Genomic DNA, 10,468 nt, shown 5'->3' on the forward strand with positions numbered 1-10,468 from the left:
TCCGGCCCCCGGCGGTGGGGAAGCGGCGGGGGGGGCGGACGGACGCAGGACCGGGGCAGCACCGTTCCCCGCGCTCGGCTTTGCCCCGGGGCTGCAGGACCCGCGTGCCCCGGCGGGCAGTGTCACGTGGGCGCGGGGCGGGGTGCCTACGGCCGCTCTTCGGGCGTCGTGGGGCTGAGGGAGGCGTCGCCATTTTGGGGGCGTGTGGGCTGAGGGCGGCGGGCTGTGTGCGGCCTTGGGGGCGGCAGCGGTGGCTGGTGGAGCCCAGTGGGGTGTCCCCAGAGGGGTGACGGGGCTCACTGGGGTGGGACGCAGGTTGGGGAGCACACCACCCGTCCCTCAGGCCTGGGTCACCTCAGCCCTGCTGCGCCGAAGTGCAGCACAGAAGTGCTCATCGGGGAAGGGGTTAAAGCAAAATGTGCTGTGGGAATCCGGGGTGGAATTAAGGTTTGTCCGCTGAAACAAACGTGGTGGGACAGGATAGCTGTGAAGTGGTGTCTGTTACTGCCAGGACCAGCCGTCCCAGGTGCTGCGAACAAAGCTGGTCACAGGAAAGTATAGAACAGGACTGTGGAAAAAACTGTTCTCAAATACCCCGGTCACATCCGGGGGGATGTGTGCTGTTGGGCAAGGAAACCTCCTGGCACATGGGCAGCATCTGTCTCTGCAGACACCCGGGGTTACAATACAGGGGCTAGCAAATTATTTCGTAGTTTTCTGAAGTTTCCAATACGTTTACTAATTAGAAGTATTCTAACCCAAACAATATTTTACTTGGCTTATGTTAATGCAAACGGTTTCCTCAGCTGTTGGCATTTGCCTACAGATGAAAGTCCAGAAAGAACAGAGATTCCCTTCTTTTTGAAAGCAGATTTGGAATCTGGCTTTGTGGTTTCTATAATTGCAGATGACAACTACCGAGCTTTAATTTTGCTCAGTTTTCTAGCACTGGCTGGAGGGCATATTCAGTTAGATGGACTGCCAAAATGCCAGGCATAGAAGTACCTGATTCTAATTAACTTAATAAAATGGAAATTCTTTTTTCATTACATATGGTTTATTTGATATGTATATATATTATTTTTTAATAACATAGATATAAAAAATGGGCAAATTACTGTAAATAAAGCCATTTTAGCTGTGATTTTTCTTAAATACCTAAAATAGCTGACCGCTGCAAAATGTTGCCACTTGTTCTTACTGTTTGTGAAATAATATTTAGATACCCTGCAGAAAATCTGAAACACTGCAGCCTGCAAATGAGAATCACAGACTCGCCACAAAGTTTGGTTTGCTGGTAATAGCTAGGAATTGCCATCAAAGCAGTGTCTAATTCTGATTAGTATAAATATAAGCAATAGCTACAAAATCTTGTAAAAGGGCATGGCTGTCCATCTCTTATAAAAATGAAGGTAATCAAACATTAGAGTGAGCTTAAACTGCTTTTAATTTTAGGGCGTCTGGAAGCAGTTACCTGAACGGAAAATGTAAGAGGTTTCGACAAGTTTCAGAAAATAGTTGAAGACTACAGATACTTTGGAGGGTTTCTGCAGGGCATTTTCAAGAACCATGAAGAAATCACTGTCTGTAATTATTTAATGACAAGGACTAAAAACTGGGAAGAACTTATTTCTAGTTGAATCTCTGAAAATGGGTAGCACTGCTGTTGTCCTTTATCTTGTTTTGCAATTAATACAAGAGACAAAAGCATCTGTTGTGAACTGCATTCCCAGAAAAACGGTAAAATACCAAAGTAAGTGAAAAATAGTAATTTCACAAGCAGAAAGAAACATGGCACAGTGTTGGGAGTTTATTTTTTATTAGGCATAGTAAGAATGCTATGGACTGTTTCACCTCAAGTGGTGAAGATGCACTCATCCAAATGACAGTGAGGAAAGGTTCTGGCTTGTAGGTAATAATAACAGTGTTGTTTATTTTCCTGTAATAAATTGGGAAAAGAATATCCATGCATTTATTAAAATACTTTCATATTGTTTAGAAAACATTCTGGAAATGTATATAAGCTTTTACCTTTTTTCTGTTACAATTTGTTTTCAATTTGGGATTTTTATTACATAACAGTGTGATTCTAGTGATAAGTTATTTTAAAAATATTTATCTTTTGTGTTTTACAGCTGGAAATATAAACACTTTTATGAAGGAAGGATTATCCAATGTTTCCACTCTCCTTGTGAATGAAGAAACCGATACCTTATTTGTTGGAGGCAGAGATGCAGTATTTGCTCTTGACTTGAATAATATTTCTAGAGAAATAGCCAGGGTAAATTAAAGACTTCCCCCCCCGCCTTCTTTAAAAAACCCCAAAACTTTGCCTGTGCTGTTCTTAATTTGAACCTAATGTTCTGATTTTAAATATGTAAAAACATTACTATTTCAAGGCTTGAAACATTATCACAGAATCTTTTAAGCAAAGCAGTACCTCCATTCAGGTTATTTATTATGCCTTGTACGTTATGGAGATACATAGAAAAATGCTTATTTACCCAATAGATTGAAAGTTAGGATTATTCAGGGATTTTTTTACACGTAATTTTGTGGGAAAAAACCAACATTGCAACATATGACCTTACAGGTATTTTTGGCTTTTAGGAATACTGGTTTGCTCCACAAGACAGACAACTGGAATGTATTCGTAGAGGAAAGGACAAGGTAGGAACTTCTGTTTCCCCCTCTAAGTTATTAACTAAAATGCACATGGCTACAGTATGAAGCTTCTTATTAATAAACAAAGTCAGAGCAAGTTCATTTAAATCTGTTGGGGTGGTTTGCTTGCTGCTAAGACACCAGGAAGTTTTCAGATGCAATCCACTACACTGTGTAATCATTTTTTTATTTTCTATTTTAGATAAGATGCCAGAACTACATTCTCTTCCTCCATAAGATAAATAACTCTAACTTATATGTTTGTGGAACCAACGCGTATCACCCAACTTGTGATCATATGGTAATTATGTTTGAATACAGATTTTACTGAAGATATTTGAGTCGTATGGCAGATCTTTAAACACTTTTCTAAAAATATTCCTGTTGAAAATAAGAAACTTTCCTAATTCTTTTATAAAAGTATGAAAGACCAGAAGAGTCCTTACCAAATGTTATTCTTTTCATCCTGTTAAATGATTGTTTGCCATAGGTTATCCATGGGATGAACATAAGCTTGCAAGGAAGAGCTGAACAGAGCAGAGGAAAGTGTCCGTTTGAACCAACTCTAAAGTATGCGTCTGTTTTTGTAGGTATGTTTGGTCTGACGTGCAACCTGAAATGGGTTTCCTCACCTAAACTAAGTTATCAGACACTGTTGTCCTAATTCTATTTTTGCACGTCAACCCCAATTTGTTCCTTATGATATGTCCTTTGCATTTTAAAAATAACTACTTTATACTTTTTATTCCAAATCTGTATAGATGGGGAATTTTATTCGGCTACTTCAAATAATTTCTTGGGAACAGAACCTATAATACTTCGCAGTATGAGAAATCCTGTAAGAACAGAGTTTAAAACATCATGGCTAAATGGTAAGAAGTTTTTTTATATATTTCAGTCTCTTGAACTTTAATTTGGTGTGTGAGTTCTCTCTAGAATGTAATAGTATGTTACGTATTGATTTTGTAGTGTGAGCATTTGAACTAAAGACAAAATTTGAAAGAAGTTTGTGACTATGGACTACAATGATGAGACAAGCCACAGCCCCTTTCCATTTATGAGACCACAGTTCCTTCTCTTAATGTTTGAGAGATTTGTAAATGCTTGTCAGCCCTTTCCTTGTCCACTAGTCCACAAAAAAGCTCAATTAGAATTAATTTTAAAATAATATTTGGCATTTATGTTTTTCTTGGAATAAACTTAAAATGTTTTGTATATTTCTGTGTTTCAGAACCAAGCTTTGTCAACATGGAAATAGTGCATGAAAGTGAATCTAATCCAAATGGAGATGATGATAAAATTTATGTGTTCTTCACTGAAACAGCTGTTGAATTTGAATTCTTTGACAAGCTTCTGGTGTCGAGAATTGCCCGTATCTGCAGAGTTTGTATTTGTAGTATAAAGATTTTGTTTAGTGTATTTCAGATGAAGTTTCATAGTCGAGTGATTAACAATGGCTAAGCAAACAAAATTCTGCCATATACATTTTAATTCTGAACTAGCTTCCTCTTTTTCCTGCTAGGACAGAACCAGGTGGCATTTGACATTTAAACTTTTTTTCTTTGCCTTGGAACTGAGATTTGTATTGAAAGGCCAACAATATTCTTCCCCACAGCATCATTATTAGGTGTAAATTACGTCTATTTCTTTATGCATTCTACAGTCTTGATGTTATTCCTTCATGTAGGGCGATCTTGGTGGAAAACGCATATTGCAGAGAAGATGGACATCATTTTTAAAATCCCGCCTTTCCTGTTCCATTCCGGAATTAAACTTCCATTTCAATATTGTCCAGGACATCTTTTTACTCAGGAGAAGGAAGTGGCAGGACAGCATATTTTATGGAATTTTTTCCCAGCAATGGTGAGATAGAGGGCTATGTCTGCTACTAACGTTTGTAATGAACTGCGTAAGGGTTCTTGCTTCAGTATTAATAGCCTGAGTACAGCCGTTTGGCTTTAACTCAGAACAAGAAGCTACCAGCTACTTATGCTGCATGTTTTAATGGACCACATTTGTTTCTCTTACAGCGTGATCCAACTGAGCGCATATTATCATCTGACACAAAATGTTTTTGGTTCCTAGGCCAAAGCCTTCAATTAAAGACTAACCAAAAGCTTCTCCTAAGCCAAGTTTTTAGAGTTATGTTTTCTCTAGTCGGATGGTGGGGCAATTAAAACTAATTACATATAAAATTACATAATTACATACACAAAGCCCTGGATTCTTCTGGTCTTTATAGCACTAAAGGAAATAGCTGACATTTCAAGGCGCGGAATTATTCTCCTGTTCCAAAAGAAGTATCTGTCTTGGCCTGCTTCTCTAATGTAATGTTCTGTGAAAATGAAAGCAGAACTCTAAACAAATACCTTACAAGTTTTAGGGTGAAATAGCTTTTTCTTAATGCTCTGACTAATGAACAAGACAAAGTGTATCAAAACTTCACATGTCAAAACATACCAATGACAAAGTAGCCATGAGTAGATAATTGTCATGTTTTATAAAAACATCAGAATTACCAGAATGCAGTACAGACAGCACTGTCCAGCTTAACCTGCTGCCTCCTATTTACCTGTCAGTTTATACTCAGTGGAGCTTATGTGAGTTTTATTTCTGGTTATGGCAGGCTGGGTTTGATGTGTCCTCAAACAGGGATTTGTGGAACATTTATTTCTTTGGGTGGGGCAAAGAGACTTGGACTTGGTAGAACTGCAATCACATCGGTGTCTGATCCAGCCGCTCCTAAAAGTCTACCTAAATTTTCAGTCATCATTTTGAAAAGCATTGTAATTGGAGGCAAAGAGGAAAAGTATTGTGTTTTTCAATAAGATGAGTTAAAAGGATTAGAAGCATGAATGGTCTGTGTCAGAAGCGTGGAGCTAAGGAGGAGAATCCTGTCAAAACGTAGATTGCCGTAATACTTGGGCTCATCTGCTTACAAGAAGGGTTGTCAAAAGGTCCTCATTCAATTTATTTGAGGGCAGTTATTTGATTTTTAACAAGAACATATTTAATACCATCTTTTATGAGTGTTTTATTCTCTTAGTGTATCATGAAAACTGCAACAGAGAAGTATTTTTACTGTTAGGTATCTTTTGACTAATCCTGGAAAAGACACAGCAGTGTGCACTGTGGAGATTAGGTTATTTTACAGTATTTATTTCTATATAAAGGCCAATAAAACTTGTTTTTATTTTATGTGTTGTTTTGTTTTGTTTTTTCTTCGAAGGGGAAGATTAGACATATCAGCTGTTTGTGCATACAGTATGAAAAATATTCAGGAAGTCTTCTCCAAAGGAAACTACAAAGGACCAGTAACTGTAGAGCATTTCCCTGTTAAGTGGATGGTATACAGGGGAGAAGTGCCAGTTCCACGTCCTGGTGCTGTAAATATGAATTTACTTGTTCTAATTAAAGAACAGCCTCTGGATTATCTTCTTTTGGTAGCAAATCTTTAACTCATGTTTTACCAATATAAAAGCAGTGTTTATAATCAGGAAAGAGATACCTGCTTTCTCATTACATCATACGAAGGTTCCTAGAAAAGGTGCCTTGTTTCTTCCACAGGAGATGTGGGGTTATTAGCTAGTTCGAAAAGTGTGAGGAAAATATTCTTATCTCTTGAACATAAGTAGAAATAACTGAATGTTTAGAAGGAAATACACCTTTTTTCTATACCTTGGTGAAATGTTAAAGCCATTGTAGTCACATTCGTTATGTTTTGTTTCTAGTGCATTGATAATTTTGCCCGGAGTATTGGGTATAATACTTCTTCTGACTTGCCTGACAAAGTTTTGCAGTTTGTTAGAGATCACCCTCTAATGGATACTTCTGTAAATCCACTTGGTGACAGACCAGTGCTACTGAAGAGAGGTTCAAACTATACCAGGATTGTAGTAGATAGAGTCACTGGCCTAGATAAACAAGCATACGATGTTATGTTTCTAGGAACAGGTAAGTGCTTTTATTTATAAGAAAAGATACTATACATTTTTATGTATTTTGTTCCAGAATTTTTTCCTGAGACTTCAAAAAAGTAAAAGTATTCATTAGCTCTGTTTGAAGTTTTGCATTCAGGAGCTGTCTTGCTAGTCTAGTATTTTCATCCCAGTTAGATTAAATGTGTTTGGCTTGTTGGACATTAAAAGGCTCTCTTTAGAAACTTTCCATATCAAAGGAGACTTGACATAATAGTATTTGCAAATGCAGGGATTGTTTGAGATCTTTTTTTCCCCCCTGAAAAAAAAATCATTGCTTCTCTCTTATTGAAAGAAAAAATGAGAATTGCTTTGAAGAATTTAAAAAATTCCCTATGCCCAGGAATGTCTTCTAAATCTCTATCTAATTTCAACATGAATTATCAGGCTAAAATGCTATGCTATGTTTAAACAAGTTTATCTTTAGAAATACATTTCATTTTATGTAGATGATGGATATTTGCATAAAGCTTTCAGTTGTGATGGGGAAATGTTCATTGTGGAAGAGCTACAGCTGTTTCTGTCTCCTGAGCCTGTACAATCTCTCCAGCTGTCTTCTGAAAAGGTAGAACTTCTGTCCCTGCATATGGGAAGTGACTGCTGTAATAGCTTGCCTCAGGCCTCGCTCTTCAGCGGTGTTCTTCTGGCTTTTAAATAGCCTGTAAATGTCTCATAATTCTACTTCTATCATTTATTTATTAATAACAGATGTACAAAATATCTCTTTTCTGTAGAAGAAATTGTGTGTGTCAAAATACAACTGAAGCAAGCCTTTATGTTAATTAAAAAATTAGGGAAGGAACTCTGACATTTTACACGCTTTGGAAAGCTAGGTTTTTTCCTCATTCATATCGCCATCTATTCTTAAAAGATTTTTACTTTACTGATATTTTTAATAAATACCAGAAAATCTTACAATCCGTATTAGAAAATAACAGCTTAAAATCTCACTCACTATTGAAAAGAACTCCCTCCGGCATTTCTAGGGAATGCTCTATGTAGGGTCCCTGTCTCAAGTGGTGCAGCTTCCAGTTTCGGAGTGCCACCGATACAAGTACTGCTTGGATTGCATCTTGGCGAGGGATCCTTACTGCGTGTGGTCTCAGTCTGCAAATGAATGTGTCCTGTTGGCAAACCAGGCTGGTCGTACGGAGTAAGTAAAAAGCTGTTGTTTCAGCTGCACACCTGATGTGAGATTCTCGGTGCACTCTTAATGTCCGTAACACTAACCTAGGATGATTCCCAGAAATGGAATGATACAAGCTGGAACACTTCTTGTCTGTGTTTTCATCTGTTTGGGTTGGGGTTTTTTTCTGTTTTCTTTTTTTTTTTTTTTTTCAGGAATTTAATTCAAAGTGTGAAATATGGGGATGCTTCCAGCTGCCTTAGTGTAGGTATGTGAATGTTTGTTTTAAGAAAGAATATTTTAACTTCCTGCGATCAAAATGCTTTGTGCTCACTGGAATTCTTGCATTATAGAAAACCACAGAATTAAAATCATGTTGATTATTACTTTTGAACTAAGACCAAAAAAACTCCCCACACTGAGCTGGTACTGCCTAATGTTCTTAACCCTTTCAATCTAAATGTCAGAATACTTCAGTTCAGACTGAAACTCTTACTCTCAAGTGACCTGGTGGAAGTTACTGGTGTCACTCCCGCACCCACTTTGCAGAAATCACACAACACATCAGCTGTCTTATTGAATCTGTCACAGCTTTAGGACGCTGTTCTGCAGATACATGACATACTGTTCAAGAGGACACTTAAAAAGAAGGCTATTTGTTATCAGCCATTTAAAATTATTTTTCTTATTTTTAGTGGGATTGGGAAATTAATTACTTTTAATGTCAAGGTGCAGGTCTGTGTCATCTAGTTTTATTATGCAGTGACTTCGTAACGAGTTGCAAGATACATTGCTTTCTTCAGTGACACAAGATGTCTCTCTTACCTCCACTTATGTCCCTTTAAAGTCAGAGTTGTCTTTAGTCTTGTATATTTTAGACTGCACGACAAATGGTAATAAGGCAATCAGTGGACAATTAGGGAGCTTTTACATAGCTGATATAAGCATTGTGCAGACATCAAAGCATTTCTGTGAAGAGGTGGCGTTAACCAATATAGAAGTTGAGGCATACAAAGGTGAATTTGTTTATGCATGGCTATGTTTACGGGTGAGGCAAAATCAGATTAAAATCTGGAAGTCTAAAGCTTCTAGTCCCGTATTCATTCTGTAACACATCAGTGGAAATAAGGCCAGCAAGATGTCACTGATAGTCAGACCTGTTAGTAATGGGATTCCTTTGTCTTTACCCCTTACCTGTTTATTACCCATGTCAGACCAGTAAATTAAATTTTATATTTATTTGAATATGTATTTGGTTTTGTAACTTAAACAATCTTCAGTATTTTTACTTTAAAAAATTATCTTCATAATTTCAGAAAGTAGTGTGAGAAAATGTCTCTTTACCCTTGGAAACAACGTTCATCTTAAATGTGTTCCTCTGTCGAATCTGGCAAGCACAGTGTGGAAGTTTAACGGGAGCAGACTTCAGGCCGAGGACTCTAAATATCTCCTGTATGACGGAGGAATAGCAATATTTAATGTAACAATGGATGCGGCTGGATTCTATGATTGTCTCTCAGTGGAGAAATCCAAAGGGAAGGAATTCCTTATCACTGTGGCCCGCTATGCTCTTTATGCCCAAGAAAAGACAGAGGAAGCAAATGTTATTGCTACAGCAAATAAGCATAATGAAGCAGGAGCTGAGGGTTTTCAGTCTTCACTACCACATTCTTTACCAAACGAGGCAGCAGAACAGAAATCTGTGGACAGCCAAAGGGAGAAGCTTGTTTTCAAACTCTCAGGAGCTGGATTTGCTCTTCTTTTCTTTTTCTTGTTGGTTTGGAACTTCTACAAGGGTCATTTATCTCTGCCTTGGAAGAGCAGAGAAACCAGCTCAAAAACCACTGGCGCAGTTGGCTTGGGAAGTCCAGCACTGGCTACAGAGGGATCAGGCAGTGTAAGGCAGAGTTCAGCCACACAAACGAACGTGTCTTGTGTTAATGAATCGATGCTTGTGAGCTTTTCTTGAGTACAACGGGAACGCATAGCAGTGCAAGTTTCACAGGGAGCTCTGGGAGCTTGCGGCTCACAGTGCTGTTTGGTTAAGATGACATGATGTTTCCTGTTAAGGAATGTGGAATGTAAATTTGGGTAGGAGTCAGAAACTCTGAACTGAAGATGACAAGCTGCATTGTGTATTACATAGATGTGTTACCAGTTACTACTTTTAAAAGCAAAATTCCTCGTTTGGGTATCTTTTTGACATGATAGAACCGTAAGAATAAATTTCTTTCAAAAATTGACACTGATCCACTTTTTTGTAGTGTTGGGGTTGCCCAATTACAGAAATTAATACTTCAGAAGCTAATAATACTTAGCATTTAGTGCTTTCACCTTCAGACTTTCTGTTTAATCTACGAATAGCAACTAATTAAGTCTCCCAGTGCCTCGAGAGGTTGCTACTATCCTCATTTTACATGTGAGGTTAAATTACTTGTCACTGACCATAGTGAGTATTGGTGTCAGATCTGGTGCTTTGTTAGAAGTTTCTGAGTCATCTTCCTATATTTTATCTTTCTCTATTTTCCTCTCCTTTCCCTTTATTTAGGCTTTCAAAACATTTTCCACATATTTATTTTTCTAATGTGTTTTTAGTGACCTTTATGATACATCTTCCTCTGTCCAAAAATGTCATGAATCAATTTATGTACTTCATTGTTATTCTGAATATATTTCTGAGGTGTGGTCAAAATTCAGACAT

General features: G+C 37.9%; 1 protein-coding gene across 1 annotated transcript; it reads left to right on the top strand.

Annotated features, from left to right (window-relative positions):
* Positions 1 to 1,650: 1,650 nt before the first annotated feature.
* LOC129197415 (semaphorin-4D-like) lies at positions 1,651 to 8,580 on the top strand. Its single transcript, XM_054805853.1, has 13 exons — positions 1,651 to 1,753; positions 2,136 to 2,281; positions 2,611 to 2,670; positions 2,867 to 2,965; positions 3,155 to 3,254; positions 3,426 to 3,536; positions 3,896 to 4,047; positions 4,352 to 4,527; positions 5,894 to 6,050; positions 6,396 to 6,618; positions 7,091 to 7,206; positions 7,628 to 7,794; positions 7,983 to 8,580. The coding sequence occupies exons 1-13, from the start codon at positions 1,651 to 1,653 to the stop codon at positions 8,041 to 8,043; spliced, it is 1,671 nt and encodes a 556-aa protein (XP_054661828.1). The 3' UTR covers positions 8,044 to 8,580.
* Positions 8,581 to 10,468: the final 1,888 nt, after the last annotated feature.

Source organism: Grus americana, chromosome 28 (genome assembly GCF_028858705.1).
Source record: "Grus americana isolate bGruAme1 chromosome 28, bGruAme1.mat, whole genome shotgun sequence".
Classification (NCBI taxonomy): Eukaryota; Metazoa; Chordata; class Aves; order Gruiformes; family Gruidae; genus Grus; species Grus americana.

Bases quoted from the DNA above. Each gene is read 5' to 3' on its own strand.
- LOC129197415 (XM_054805853.1), top strand. From the start codon at position 1,651: ATGGGTAGCACTGCTGTTGTCCTTTATCTTGTTTTGCAATTAATACAA. The intron at 6,619-7,090 runs GTAAGTGCTTTT...CATTTTATGTAG, and splicing joins TGTTATGTTTCTAGGAACAG to ATGATGGATATTTGCATAAA. The intron at 7,795-7,982 runs GTAAGTAAAAAG...TTTTTTTTTCAG, and splicing joins AACCAGGCTGGTCGTACGGA to GAATTTAATTCAAAGTGTGA.